We start from the raw sequence: 16,493 nt of genomic DNA on the forward strand, positions 1-16,493 counted from the left end.
TGCTGCAGGAAAATTTGCCCAAAATGGAAAACCACAGTTTTAGAAAACAAAACAAAAAGCCACAACCAACAACAACCACCACCACAACAACAAAAAACAAAAACACAAACACCAACACCACAAAAAACAAGAATCAAATCACCCACACAAACAAAACTCCCAAACTCCAGCATTTAAAATTTCGTGTCTTTAAAAAAGCTATAATTCACATCTGTATTTCACCAGTAATAGGTGCTGCTTGAATTAGTAAGATAAGATCAAAATAAGACGCTTTACATTTAAAGCATGGCACTTTCGGAATGGTGTTTATTAACAAAATTGAAGACATTCTTGAGATATCACCACATTTGTCTGAAGCTAATCAAATGCCCAGTGATGGCAGATTCCATAGAATCCAAGCCCAATTCACCTCCCAGTTTGTAGAGAAATAGTTTTACTGTTTAACAGAAATTTTGACATTTAGTGGTGAAGCTGGGACTAATAAAGTTATTAGAGGACTTTTCATTCCAATTTTAGATCTATTTGAGTCCTCATAGTGATATGAAATTAACACTTATTTCAGGTTATGTTCCAGTTTATTTTAGGTTTGCTGAGAACACTGATGTGTATTTTTACGACAGCAACAACAAACCCCATTAAATTCAAGGCCATTTAAGTGACAGTCACACGCCTGAGAAGTGAGCAAGTATTCTCTTCTGTGATGCCATGTACAATGCAATAAACAACTTATGTGGGAGATTATATGCTCAGTGCCTAGAAAGAAAAAAAAAGAAAAATAGACTTTCAGAAATAGAAGTTGGATCCAGATTCTAAAGATGTCACTGTCCAGCTTAGGAAGAATCCTTCAGTGGATTCCAAACAGGGAAGGAAAAACATGCAGCGATGAAGACAAAAGAGTGCTCCAAATTCACAGATGAACAAAACGACAGATATTTAAAAGCATTTCAGTAGTGTGAGCCTTAGGCTAAGTACTATCATCCTACCAAATTCTAAATGTCAACAGAGCAACCACTTCCATGAAGTGCCCTGAGCTGCCAGGGGACACCAAAAAATCCCTTACTGGTGGGGTGTTCTATCTGTAAAGCTTGGATGTAATGTTACTACGGCCGTTTTAGTATGGTGTTTTAAAAGGGGATTATATGCTTAATTTTAACGAGGTTGAGGGAAGAGCATGTGTGAGAAATATCATTCTAGCTGACAATTAAAATTATGGAACAGAAGGAAAAAAAAATACCCTTCATTTTCAGCAGGGAGAAGCTTGTTTATTAAACAATTGTGAGAAGTTGGTAAGTTCCTCCAAAGCGAACCTAAAGATTCTGGCATTTCCGTGATCTGCAGAAGTTAAATGTTTCTGATCGGTTTTGGTCAAGTTTCAGTTGTCAGTTCTTCACACAGCAGGTTAAAATTCCCAACACAAAAGTGCTTTTCCTAGGATCTTAATATCAATACTTAAGATTCTTAGCTCTATTTTCAAATGGAAAGAAGGTCTATTTAGAGCCTAACAGGTTGGAAGCAACATCTATCTCATCTCTAAATGGGCAGAGAGAAGTCAGGGTTGGAGACAAGCGGACAGAGCAGGAGTGACTTGTTAAAAATCTCCTTTCACTTGCTGTATCTGATTGACACAATTAAATCCTGGTATGAAATTTGACTGAGGTGGAGTTTTCACTCCTGCAGTTGGAGAACAGCTTCTGCCTTGATCGTGCAAACATAACAGTAGAAAACTCACGGGCCACGGCCGAAAGGAAGGGACAACTAGTCCCTGGTGATTTTTGACCACTGCCAGCAATGTATATAAAAAGAATCAATATAAAAAGAATTTGGAGTCTGTGTCAATGAGTGCCAAAACCTTCAGCACAGAGAACAATCAGATACACAGGAGATCTTGGTTTGCCTCAAAATCTTGGTGCCCTGTCATCATTTGAGGCTGTGATCTGGCAGAGGCCACAGTACATCTTCAGCTTTTGCTACCTGCTTTATAAAACACAGCCTTGGAAGAGACACACACGTAGGTGATGGCTTACACACGTAGGTGATGGCTTACATCCTTTCTCAGCACTTGTTAAAGAAATACCACTGTTTAACATCTAAATCAGAAGAGCAAGACTCAGCTCAAGTGCCACGGAGCACACCTCTACCCTCGAGAAGTTTCCACTGAAAGCCTGCTATAACACTGCACTGAATGTAGTGACATAAATTAATTGCCCCAAGTAAAAGTCCTCACAAACACTTTGCACTTAGGATGCACTGCATTTCTCTCTTTATCATGGTCACATTCAATTCATTTGCGTTCAGTGATATAAGACCGTTTACCTTCTTGCTGTAACTGGCAGATCAATTCCCACACACAGTTCAAAGCTAAGTCAAATTTACATCACAGAGGACTACAACAGTTCTATATATCTGTACCTGTGCACACACCTACGCATGTGTGCGTGTGCGTATTTTCACATGTAGAAGAGACGTGGCACACATCTGCTCCAGCTGCCATATCCTTAACTTGGGACTCCTCTACCTTCTGGAGTATTTAAATAATTGAAAACTAAGAATGGACTTAAGTATGCTATGGGTTACAATCTCTTCTTTACGTTCAAAATGGTTGGCTGACAGTCTTTTCAGTGACAGTCTGTGATATTCAGTCAAACAAGTGAATCCAGAAATGGGAATCACTTTTCATTATGTTCTCATTTGCACCCCATATGGGTTTTCAATATTCTTATCTCTCAAAATGTTATATTGCTGGGGGAAAACAAAAAACAACAAAACAAACAAACCCCCTAGGTACAATAAATCTACACATAGTAAGCATAAATATTTCTAGTAGAAACACATACATCAGAAAAATATATGTAAGTACTTCCCTGCTCCCTCCCATTAGGAAAGGAAAAAGATGATCAGAAAAAGTGATTCCAAATTATAAGAAGTATTTGTGGCTTTTAAAGGTCACCTGAGTCAACAAGCACTGCTTAAGTAGCTCATGTTGACAGCCCAGGATATTTAAATTCTCTTTTTATGTACAAATCGGGTACAGCAGAGACCCTGGTAATGATAGCTGTCTCCAGCAGTGCCTCACCAGCGTCTCTCAACCCTGATCTGCAGGAACCACCTGGAGGGTTGAAAGACCGTATCGGCCGCGTGATCCATTCAAGCTTCCAGCCCCCTCCAGCCCCACATCGGAGCACAAAGCGGAGCAACGGTTTTATTATGTAGACTCCTATCTCCAGAGAAGCACAGTGAGATTCCATCTCCATTCATAGAAACTAGTGAGCAGTATTTCAAGATAACTAAGAGACACCAGCTGGCCTATGGGTGAGTGAAAAAGTGAAAAGAAAATTTTTTAGATTGAACAATGGCTCAAGCAAGAAGTGGTATTAGAAATGGATGTTGATTTATAAAGAAAATCAATTTCTACTGTAAATATCATAAATCTCACTGAAATAAGAAAAATATTTATAGCAGTTTAATCACAGTTAAGGTCAATTTCATCAATCAAAGCCATTCAGTGTGTTGGCTGCCCCAGGACAAGCGATGCCAGCCAATTAAAGGATGCTCGGAGGTGACATGAGCAGTGGTGCGTCCTTTCAAAATCTCAATGCTTTTTCTCTTCATAAACCCACCAAAAATAATTCACAGTAAAAGCAAATCTAAAAGAGTTCTGGACTTTTCTAAATTACAAGAATTAAATATTCTCAGTCCCTGTCAAATCCATTATAACTTACTTTATAATTTTTCCCCAAAAAATTAGAAGCCATATTAAGTAGCCACCAAGGAAAGCACCAGCGTTCCAACAAGATCAAGAGGCCTTTAAATGTAAAGCACTTAATTCGTTATCCTGCCCAAGTTTTGGCAATTAATAAATAAAAATACATCGGCACACAAAGCTTTGCTATTAATATGCATATTTGACAATCACTGCCCAAGCATTTCCACATCCAAGCGTTACGTAGAAGTCAAACAAAACGCACTCTTTCTGCTGCCACCGAACAGCTCCAACTTTTAAAACTTTTTTTTTTTGATGGTGCCCATAAAAACCCCAGGAAAAAGTGATTCTAAGACTATAATTTGCACTTGGGTGCTTTAAATCACAGTCAAGCAGACAGAACATTAGGAATGGCATGGTTTTTATTTTCTACAGTGGTTTTATTGACAAGCTTATTTTCTTGTAAAGTTTGAAAAGCTAACACTACCTGTCCACATAGAAGGGGAAACAAAACTTGGTCAAAGTCTGTAGAACTTCCTGTGGAGAGAAAAAGAGATAATTTATACATCTATTGGGACCAATAAATCTAATATTAACCACATCACACAATTTCACAACTTTGCCCTGAAGAAATAAGAGACAGATGAAGAAATATGGGCTTTATCAATTACATGGAAGGAGTACCAGGCAGTCAATCATGTGAAATAATAAACATGATCAAACTTCATTAAAAATGAAAAATTAATCAAGATTCACACATGGGCAGGCAGCAGGAGCCATCCAGCAATTCTCCACAGAGTAGGAGGAGGTTGGGTTGTTGAGTGTTAACACCTCTCCAGGGACAATCTCTGCCCTGACCATATGGATCAGAGTGAATAACACCAAACCACATGGGCCTGGCCTGGCAGGACCACTTCTGCTGGCACAGCTTCTGCCGGTTACCTAGGAACAGGGGCTGGGGGATTAGAGAATCCTTCCTAACATCAGCAAGATAAATAACAAAAGCTAAAGCCAATAGGTCTCAGAGCAGGAATGTTTAACATTGCCTACTGTTATTAGAAGGAAAATCTGAGTGTTAAAAGACTGATTAAAATAATGTGCATTAAAATTACTACAAATTGTTTAACTTACAAACAATTTTCTAAATGTTGTAAAACAGCAACAGAGACAAACTTTTAAGTACAGGCTTTGCGTAATTTCACATAAAAAACATGAATATGAAAACCGAAAACATGATCAGCAGAGAAATTAATCATTTTCAACTTTACAACTTTAAACAAATACAGTCATTAAAGAAGCAAGAACAGAAACGTGCTAGTTCCAAAATAGTTCTGTTTGTAGACAAAAGTAATCATTTACATTATATTGTTGTATGATATCCAAAATTTGGATTCTATAATCCCCAACCCACCATAAAAGGTCTCCCCAGTTTGCAGCCCTTTACTACCAGCTCATGCATTGTTCATTCTCCTTCACACTTGAATATTCCAGGACCTGAAACGTGAACTATTTCTCTGCTCTCGGCTGAAACAAGATAACCCTGACTACACAACAAACCCTCTGATAAATTCAACACTTTTCTGACCAATAGCAATAAATTATCATCAATAACTAAGTTGATGCTTCCCGCTTCATTTATTTCTAAAAGCAATGCCATCATTCAACAAATAAACTCCATCAATCTAATAACCTATTCAATGAAGCAGAAAACATATTGACTCCCTTGCAAGAGCATGTTCCTCCTCCATAATTCAAACAAGCGCATCCCACCCTTAGCAATGGTTTCAGGCTCAACTGCTCATAGACTCTTCTTTGGAGGTTTCTTGACAACTAAAATATGGCAATTCTTAAAATTTCAGGCAGAAACAGATATGGAAGCTTTGACTTCTTGACAGTTTATTGATAGATTATTTAACAGCCGCCTGTTTTTAAAGAACAAGAAAGGCTCAAGTGAAGAACGCCACGTAAAGCAAAGAAGGATCCTCCTTGCAGTTTCAGCAGGGAAGTCGGACAGGAGCGATAGAGGTTTCAAGGAAATACATATTTTGATACAAAATAATGCCTTGATAGTAAAGGCCTCATTAACGTGACTGGGTTCACCCTTGTGCAGAATCTCACCGACTTCCACAAGGACGGACCGTCTGCTGAACAGCCCTGATTGCTGCCGCACAAAAACTACATCTTGACAAATTTGAACTATTACACAGTTCTTTACCCACAAGTGAAATCTCAATGCTTAAAATGCTAAAAAAAAAAGCAAACACCACCACCACAACGGGATTTTAAGAGAATCAAAATTATAATCGCAGAAGACTACAGTGCTTATGTTTTTATTTGCCTTATCAATACAAATTGTCCTCAAAATAATGACTGCATGTCTATTTTTTAGAAACAAAGCCAGTGTTAATAGATAATACGTCATCAGTCCCCTCAAAATGGCAGAATATATTCTCTCCTTTGTTTTGATGATTTAAATAATTACTGTAACTGCAAGTAAAAACATTCACATCATAAAACACTTTAGCATCTCATCAGCATTGTGTTATTATAGAGTAACAGTGTATTACTCAGAACTTGCTTTGCACTTCTTTCTTGATATTTATAGCTTCCTAAACACAGAAAATGAAATTTTCACTTAAAGAGGCAATATACTGAATCTGTACCACTAGACACTGCCTTGTCTTTTAAAGAAAGGTTTTACTGTGATATTATTATGTGGCTTTTATAATGTTATTGGACATAACTGGGTGCTCGTTACACACCAATATTTATCTCTCTTGATTTACAACTAAGAAATTGAGACTACTACAGCTTAACCAGACACATACTTTTAAATCTTAATTATTAAAAAAAAACACATAAAGAGTTTTTAATTAGCGAAAATGCTAATGTTTTGCATGTAAGAAATAGAATTACTGGAGAACTATCCAATTTTTGCTTAAGTTGCAAGCTCATTACTATAAATGTGATGCTTTTCTTTTTTTTTTTTTTTCTCTTTAAATACTGCTCAGTTTGAAAGATTAGCAATGCCTACATAATATGCAACTTCCTACAAGACCTCTTTAGGTGGGTGGTTACTTATGGCCTAGAAAAATCATCATTTCTTTACAATTGCAAGCCAAAACCGTAACTAAACCAAACCTAGACTCCCTCCATGGCAGCATCTTATAATCCTTTTTATGTTTTTACCTGACATGAAACACAGAGTTAGCATCAATAGCCTGTTTTCTTATTTTATTCCCCTATGCCTATTTTCTTAAAGAAAAGCCTGCATAAATGCCTCTAAAGCAGAACACCCTAAAAAGAAGAAAAGAAACACCCCCCCCGAACAATCCAGCACACGCCGCTGATACACGTAAATGACCCAGGAGCTGAAACCAGTGTCTCTGGGGTATCACACACCAGTTTTCTGGATCAATCCCCAAGTTTATATTTTCACAAATCTTTTTACATGCAGTTTGATTTTTAACATTTTAATGAGCAAAAAGTGCATCTATAGCAGGCAGTCACCACAGTTAAAGTGCAGGGCATGAACTGTGTCCCTGGAGGGATTCAGCCCAGCCGTGTCACTGGTGGCTTTAGGACATACACCACCTGGTTCCCTGTCCCAGGGTTCCAACTCTTTTCATAATCAAAACACTGCTGACATTATAAACCCCACACGGGTTTTCTAAAATCCTGCCCAATCAATAAAGCCAGTACATAACTTATCGGAGACAACACAGAGCTCATTGATTAAGTTTGGTTTCAGTAGCAAAGTTTTCAAAATAAATGAGGCAGGAACACAGTGTTCAGCCCTTTTGTGTCACATCGCAATTTATGAAGGTGAGGCAGCCTCTGAAAGGATTTCCTCCACACAGGAGACCTTAAAAGCGTATGGAAAGCAAGGTTGTTAAATGCACACAATACACACTCAGCTTATGTCCTGAATTATCTACGTATTGAGATGAAATAGTAAAGAAAGCTCAACATTGCTGAAAAATTTTGCATACTCACTTATGAATTTAATATGCAAGCCGTATCTTAAGTCTTTTTTATTTTTAAACCTTTCACCGTATGCTCCCACTTCCAAGTCAATGGAACAACTTCACAGCCTCAAATATACAGGATCACTCTGTTTCTCTTGTTCAAATGAACATTGGTAACAAATATCCCACGCTGCAGCACAATTAAACAAAACCGCACTGATAAAATGATATGCAAATTGCTGGTCTAATGCAAGAAGAGCGGAGTGTTGCAAATAATCTGCTCTTTGAAAGACGCACGATGCAACAGACATTCGAAGCGGAACAGGAAATCTAAGTAGAAGTTGGAAAGAAAAGGAATTAACATACAGGCAGAGATCTGTGAAAAATGATGACTGATTGAGGCGAGACACTCGGATATTAATGCGAGTCAGAGAAGGGAATCAAACCACCCAAAACCCAACAGGTTGGGGACCTGTATTTGGAAGCCTATTGGGAAACGTGAGGAAAAGCAAGATGAAGTTGAAAAGAGCACCCAGCGTACAGCCCAGACCTTGTTTCAGAAAGTACGTACGTTTTCACAGGAGGACAATTCAAATATTACAAGAGAATGGAGCACTGCAAATAAGATGAGTTTTCCATGGAGAGAAGAGAAGACTGGGTGATGAGAGAGATGAAGGCTCTTCTATTTCCTTGACCTTAACGCGGAGGTGAAGGATAGGGGAAGGTGCTGTAAGTGAAACGCTAAACAGAGAGGGTGGAAATGCAACCAGTTCTCAACTTATCCAGCTTGAAATACCATCTGAATTCATGAAACAAACATGAAAACCATCTTCACATGGAGGGAAACCAAAAGAGTTTCAAGAACACATCAAGAGAGTGATGGGGAAGGAGGAGATACAGGAAAGCAGCGAGGGCTGAGAGGAGCACAGGGGCAGGAAGAACAGGGAACAGGTCCGATTGACCAGCAAACAACTCGAGAGGGTTTTAATTCTGCTCAGAAACAGCATCAAATTTAAACATAGCACAAATGTTAATATAGCATAAAAGAGTGCTAAGACATTGCTTTAACTGAAGCAAAATATCATCCAATTATGTTGAAATTTGGGTTGTCCATTAATCTACCTTATAGCCACAAAATTGTAAACTGCTCTTATATTTAATATATCTATTTGAATAATTTTAAGCTAACAATTAATTAAATTGTCCACTGCAATGGAACAACAAGTTTAAGAATTCAAAATGGTTGTCAGTGCACCCAAATAACCTCCTTAAACCTGACAACTACTCTGTTTAAAACCCAAAGGTAGTGAAAGAAAAGGTACAGAAGAATCCAGAACACCATCAATTCTGTTCGCTCCAGAGTTGGTCAGAAATTCATCTACATTATCCCAGGAAAGGGAACATCTTTCTGCACAACAATAAGCACCTTAGTAACAAGTTTTGCAAAATATTTTTAACATTTTACAAAGCAACTAGTTAAAATGGATGGGAAAAGGTCATGTTTCGAAATTTTATTTGAAGAATACAAACCTAATAAAGCGATGCCAGCCCAAGAAACTCAGCCACGAGCTTGAACACAGCTATGAGTAACAAACCGGACAAGTACATTTTGTGTTTTCAAAGATTAAACTTTAAATTGTATTTATTATTAGTGTCAGCTTATATTATATTCTATCAAATTTTCCTAAAGTTACTATTACAGATTATTCTCATCAATTAACAAATGCCATGTAATTCTGTAGTTCAAAATCCGGAGAAGCATTGCAATTCAAGCAGCTTATAAACTTCTCAAATTAAAAAGAAAGTACCCTGCATGCAGAGGCCAGTGTCACACAGCCACAACAAAACACGGATTTTGCAAGATGAAGAAGCAGAGGAAGCAAAGAACAATAAACTTAAAAGCATGATTGCTCTAGATTTTAAAGATTTTTCTAGTTTTTAGAAAACGAATACAACATGGATTCTTTGTTAAAAAAATCATTGCTCACTTAAAATCTTTATGTCAAATTTCATCTTGCATTCATTTTCATACAAAATCTGTTTACATCTTATAGCAGTACTGAACATTTCTCATTTTTATAATGGTGAAAATCTTTTAAGAATTAATTTTAATCAATTCTTTAAAAGAATGTTCTACCCCCAAAAATCAGGAGCATAATTTGTTTAATAGCACTAATTTAAATTACCTTAATTTAGTTTTATCTCTTCTTTTTTAATTCTAATAGTATTCCAGTACAACTTTAGAGCACTAGTTCATCCATTTGCTTAATGTTCTAACAATCTATTAGCTCTTTTTGAGCAATTATAAAGCTTGAATTAGGGGAGGGTTTTTCTTCTAGAAAAGTCACTTCTTCCCGTATGAGGGTCAGGAGGGGAACAGACCCAGTATGAAATAACATCATTTTGTGAAGGTAACCAATTGTTCTCAGGAAAAATGCTACTTTTTAAAAACAAACAAAAACCCCAACATGTATATACACAATCCTGGTAACAAGAAGAGCATGAGATAAATAACATTTCCTAAGCATATTGAGGCCTGCTATCATTTAAATATTTTAAACGTACAAAATACGTGCACAGATGGGCAACTTTTCTACTTGCATTACTAAAAACATATTTCAAGATAAAGCTCAAAATCCCTGAATTTTTTAAACCTAATTGTGACTCTGTTTCTTAGAATTCACACCCCAAGGCCAAAGCTTTCCTGCCACCAGTCCTTCAAATCTGATTTGGACATTACACGGGAGGAGGCTCCCAGCCTCCCCGAGGTCTCACTCCTTTTACAACATACGCAAAACCAGTAGATAATGGGCCTATGCTGAATTGGCTGCTCTGCACAGCTCCTCCTGGGACACAGGCCTAGCAGATGTGATAAAAACTGTGTCAGAGAAGTAGCTCCAGTTTTGCCTTAATGACAACTTCAACCTCTCAACTAATAGAACAAAAGAACAGAAACGACTATTACTTTTTTTTCCAGAAGAAAAAAAATCTGAAAGTAAAGCTGAACTAAATATTTAAGCAGTTCTTCAAAGAGAGCTCCTCAATACGTCTCTTTAAAAACCCTTCAATAGATTAAGATTTAGTTTTAGTTATTTATTAAAATGGATTTTAGCTAACATGCAAAACATAAATTAAAAAAGAAATATCTATAGCTACTGCAGTAAAAATAATTGTTCCCGTCTTAAATCACAAAGAATTGAAAAATTATACAAACAAGCGTTAATAAAATAGGTCTAATTATGTGCATAAACATTGATGAACTGGTAAAGATAAGAAGTGTCAATATCAGAGAGCTAGAACACTAATTGCATTAAGTATGATTCTATGAAATATATTTTAAACATTTAGTGACTGAAAATGCAGCATATTCTCACTTCCATATTTAGGAAAAATTAAGTGAGAACAATTAACTGTGAAAAGATAATCACATACTTCTCACAGCATACAGCAAATGCCCAGGTATACTGCATCAAAAAGAAAGCTTTAAATATATACTTTGGTTAACATTTGTTAAATATTATAATTCTGGCTTAAGATGACTGGCCCTTTTAGACGTCGTCTCAAATGCTCTATTCAGCTCCAAGCGCGTACCCACTTAATCAGCAATCATTGTTCTCCTAGGCAGGACTTTGTTGTCAAGACAAGCACTGAAACCTTTAAAAAATTTCAGAACTGGCATAAGAAAAAAGTGATCTTTGTCAAACAAGGACAAATTTATGCAAATCTTTTATAAACATTCACAAACATTTATTTAGCTTTTGAAATGTTGGCCTCATTTGAGAGCATGAAAATGAGGGGGAAGTGGGAAGATGCAAAGGACAGCTTAGAGGCTGGCACACTACATAAATATTCAGAAGGAAGATTATAGGATTCATGTTAGGCTGTCTTAGGTTTCTCCAAAGTCCACATAGAATACCAAAGAACAAAACTAACGAGAAGTAGAGCAGATGTTAGACAATGCAGCAGCCCTCTTTTCCACACTCACTTGGCTATACTTCGATGCTTTCATTTTTTCTTTCAATATGGTTAGGTCATTCAAGGATTCTCCTATAGACTCTGTATTGTGGCTACAGAGCTATAAGCTGGACCTCTGTCAGCTTTCCAAAAGTTCCCAATGAAAAGGCATTATGCAAATTCTACCTCTCTTACTCTCTTTCAGGAAAAAAAGCCTCCAGTCTGCAGTCATCGGAGTATTGGAAGTCCCAGCCTTCATTTCTGTATGGTTGTGTTTGCCTTAGGGCCATGCTGCTTGTTTTGACAGTGGATCCCCCCAGATAGTTGGGATTAGTCGAGCTTTAGATAAACTTGAAATCAAGGCCTTCTCTAGGTAGACAGCTAGATGTAGCTACTGAGTTTCCAGCTGCCTTCTTCTTTCATCCCAAAACAACCGCAGATTCACAGCAGAGATCACAGCCACAGGCTATGTCACATACATAAGTACAAAATTAAAGGCTGCTAAAAGAAGGCTTTGTAAGTCTTAGTGCTAAAATAAGGAATCTGTACTGTATAGTTTAAACAAATTATTCAAGAAGCACCAATAAAGGTCTGCAATGGATAGTTAACAAGACATGTTCACAAAAGAAATACCCGGTTTACATAAATAGGCAGGATGGTGCTTTGTTAATCACTTCTGCACCATCCACTCTCCAACCTTTCTAAAAATAGATGCAAGTAAATACTCTAAAATAGTATCCGCTAGAACATCTGAAAGTGAGCTCTGGTTATCAAATACAAACTTTATGGTCATAGGAGACTACTGTGATGGCACTATTGCAATTAGATTTTCACTCATTCACAACAAGACTGGGCCAGGTTTGATCTTTACTATAATCAGATAACACAAACCATTGGAATTCGTTCACAAATATAATACATTCAAAGAGGAGGGCCAGAGCTCCAAACTGATATTAAAACCTAAAATCAAATCCTGCCCATGTAACCATGTTACACCTTTATAAATCTGCATTGTAGTTCAGCCCCAACAGGAAATAGGTTTTTCAGGGGGTAGAGAAAAAGAAAAGTTTTGGCTTTTAAAGACTGGGATCTCTTCTAGATGGTGCAAATGTTGGTACCCACATCTCCAGCTGCCAGGCCCACCAGTGGGGGAACTAGAGGAAAAAATCAATCACTAGGATGTTATAAAGAAATAACCACCGAAAAAAAACCTGAAAGAAACAAAACAAACAAAAACCTTAGTTCAATGAATAGTAAATATCATTAAAAATAAACTCCTGTCCTTTACTCCAGAAAAAGGATGTGAAGAAACTTGCAATGTTGAAACCAGTTTAAATAAAGAGAGAGCAGAATTTTATGGTTAAGAAGCAAAGGTAAGAATTTGCCACCAACAACTTCTCTGCAACTTGTGCAGAGGACTTGTGCAGACAACTTTGTGCAAAGGACTTCACTTTTCTGCCATTTCCCTATTACAGACATTCTACCGGCTCTCACTGTAAAATTAAGTCATTTCACTGACAAGCTCTTTTATAGAAATTCAAAGCATGAAAAAGTGTGAAAGAATAACATTAGATTCCAATTTCTTCCTGCACTGTTTACCAAAGAGAATATTAGAGCATATACTGAATTCAGTTGGTGATTCCGTACCATAAATTCTCCATTAGTGACATCCTTCCCAGGAAATAAGCTACAGACTGAGAATCGTAACCAACAACTCAGCAAAATACATAATTCCTGAGAAGTAATGAGAAAAACAGTTTCATCATGCTATTGTGCTTAAAACAGAAGAACACTCTCAGAATTATTACTTAAAAATTAAATATGACTGCCAAGAAAAATGCCATGGCACAGTGTTATCAAATATCAGAAACTGAGAGAATTCACACATTTGCCTTCTCATAAAAGTCTTCTCATTGCTATGACCAAGATCCTTCTTTCTGCAGGAGAGGAGAACACGGAGCCGGGGACGAGCTTTAAAGCTGGTCACTAATGAAGTTACTTAACTCCGTTACACAGGTATTATCTGCTTTTTGCAGCTGAGGAAACATTACAAACTAAACAACTATCCCAAAGAGGGCAACAGCTGACCAATTTTTACAGTTCTGGAGCACCCGTTTCTCGACCCACGTCCCATCATACCTACTGCAGAATCCTCCAAGGAGAAAATGATGATACCTGACGAGGACACTAGTGCCCCCAGGGAAAGAACTTTCCTAACATTAAACTTTGAGAGAGGAGATGGAGCCAGTGATCACCTTAGATAACTGAAGGTTATAAGAGGATACAACTTTTCAAATTTACCAGGATTCTCACAACTCTTAGATTTCCAAATATGAGAACATGCTACAGAGAATAGTGATCAAAAACCTGAAAGCTATAAAAACATTCATGAGCCACAGAAAGTAGTTTTTGCTTGAAGAAAAGAAGCTGATATGTACAAAGATGACTGAACTGGCCAGATTACGTGCTCTTATAGTCCATGCCCTTGGGGGGCGAGGTGTGGAGCAGATAAAAGGCTGTGCCTACTTTCACGTAAGTATCACACAGCAAGACTCTCTAGTTGGGAAAACCAAAAAAAGTTCTATTTCCACCCACACCACCCCAAACCCAAACTCTAGGAAGTCCCTTTGCTGCAAGAATAAGTCACGGAAATCTCCTGCCACCTTGGAAATGAACACAAACAAGGAACAGGACTTCTGGAATTCTCTCTCATACGCTTCACACGCACCAGCACCCGGCTACAAGATGATCCATTTCAAAGCACAAGCTGTTTTGATGCTCGTTTGCATGCCACAGGATGCTCTGCAAATAAAAAAATACACTTTTATTTCCCACTTGCTTTTTGTCTTCCATGAAGCTTTAGCTTCTTTATCACATTTCTCTAATGCATTTGTACTGGGGCACGGGCAGACAAGCGGCAAGAGCAGGAATCCAAAGAACTGTGTCCTCCTCCACACGCTCAGGAAACTTCAAAGCATTAATGACTACTTTAGGAGCTACAAAACATCCGTTTCTCCTTACTTTGTTAAAATAGTACAGCTACACTAATGAAGCAATAGAAAACATTAAGAGAGGAAAAAGCTGCAAGACAGAGTATTCTCAATGCTCGTTTAGTAGCATGGTCTCAAAACCAGTCTTAGCCACAAGCGATTCGGATGTTGAAGCTGGAGCACTAAGTCATCCCATGAAACTCTTGAATAAAGTGATCTCTAATCAAATGAGAAATTGTTTAACTCCTCTATGACTGTTAACATGAAGACACGGCATGCCTGAGATTGATTCCTAACTCTAATCTTGACGACACCACTTACCTGCTGATATTTATTTTAAACATGTTTCAAAACAATTCCTACTCTTTGCGAAGGACGGTACTTCCCAGTACTCCCAGTCCTCCTGCACACACAAACATCAACATAACCAGTCACAGCACAGAGTGTTACACACAGTGAGATGCGTTGACATCAGTTTTAGTCTGCCTGTACACATCGTTAGGGGCTTGAATTTTATTTTAAACAAAACAAAGATACTTTCTACATGTTACAAGTTTTTAAACAATATTTTTGAAATTGTTTATCAATTTATCTATAGCACCAGGATAGAACTGGATGGTTCAAGAGACCGAAACAAGGGAACTTTCTAAACTAGTTTGATAATGGCTGGTTTAACAACCCGCAGTAGGATATTACTGCATACGCATCTTCCATTTTAAAGAAACCCATCTTTACTTGAAGTGAATATTTTATAGTTTTATCAATAAATTTAAACATAAGTGATAATGATTACTCACTTTAGGCCTGATCCCACAACCTTTACTCACACGAGTAGTCCCACGGGATTTTAATGTGACTACCTCAACGAATAAGGGTTGGCAGGACAGGTTTTAAATTATTCATATATTCACAGATTTTTAAGGCCAGAAGGGACCATTATGATCATCTCATCTGACCTCTTGTATAACAAAGGCCATACCATTGTATCCAGTAATACTTGCACCCAGCTGAACAATTTGTGGTGGGATCAAATTGTGTTTATTGAACTTCCAATATTGATTCAAATTTTACATGAAAGAAAACTGAAATTGCTTAGAAAGTGGTTTGAACTACATTTCCCCACACTTCAACCCAATTATGCCTCTGTTTCTATCCAGAATTTTTCTAACTTCTGGACACTGGCTTTTGGCACAGCTTTCACACACAGACTTTAGAGCCCAACACGATCTCAGGTACTTTCAGGCCAAAATCATCTCACCTCCTGGGCTCCTTCAAAAGATTAACTGGTGGTTAATTGCTATTGGTTTTCTGCACTTTTACTGCTCCTGCCCTGCCCTGTGATTTCTGAAATACAGATATCATAACTGGAAAAACACTTGGCTAACATTATCAGTGATGCATCAAACAGGGAAAACGGCATCTCCAGCTCAGCTCCTTCACAGACAGGGACAAATGGAGCGGCTGCTCAGATTACTAGCTCAAGGACAAAAAAAAAGAAAAAAGAAATAGTTTTGAGTACTTTCTCACTCAGCACGCCTTAGACTTCAGGACTAACTTTTTTCAGGGATACTTACAAAGACCGACTTACTATTTCCCTCCGCACAAATCCACTGCAATGACTTTTGCAGCCAATCACCAAATAGTAGCAAAATAAAAATTCAAAATAATGAAGAAACCTAGAATGCTACGGTGCTATATGAAATTCTGTGCAGATCTGATGGATTACTAAAACCAGCTATTCTATTAGACTGTTAAATAGATACTCTGGCCAAATTCTCTCATCATAGAAATACTCAGCTACTATAATCCTTAGATTTACTAACTTCAATTCTAAAATGGAACTTGGATGAGCAGATTACGTCAAAGGTTCTATTAAGATGC

General features: G+C 37.5%; 1 protein-coding gene across 8 annotated transcripts in view; it reads right to left on the minus strand.

Annotated features, from left to right (window-relative positions):
* DENND1A (DENN domain containing 1A) overlaps positions 1-16,493 on the minus strand; it is a 194,068-nt gene that overhangs the window by 138,274 nt on the left and 39,301 nt on the right. For all 8 annotated transcript variants that reach the window (XM_074161422.1, XM_074161421.1, XM_074161420.1 and 5 more), the window contains exon 4: positions 4,188-4,237. In XM_074161422.1, the coding sequence (XP_074017523.1) occupies positions 4,188-4,237 (50 nt within the window). The remainder of the gene's footprint in view (positions 1-4,187; positions 4,238-16,493) is intronic.

This window comes from Numenius arquata, chromosome 19 (genome assembly GCF_964106895.1).
Source record: "Numenius arquata chromosome 19, bNumArq3.hap1.1, whole genome shotgun sequence".
In the NCBI taxonomy this organism is placed as follows: Eukaryota; Metazoa; Chordata; class Aves; order Charadriiformes; family Scolopacidae; genus Numenius; species Numenius arquata.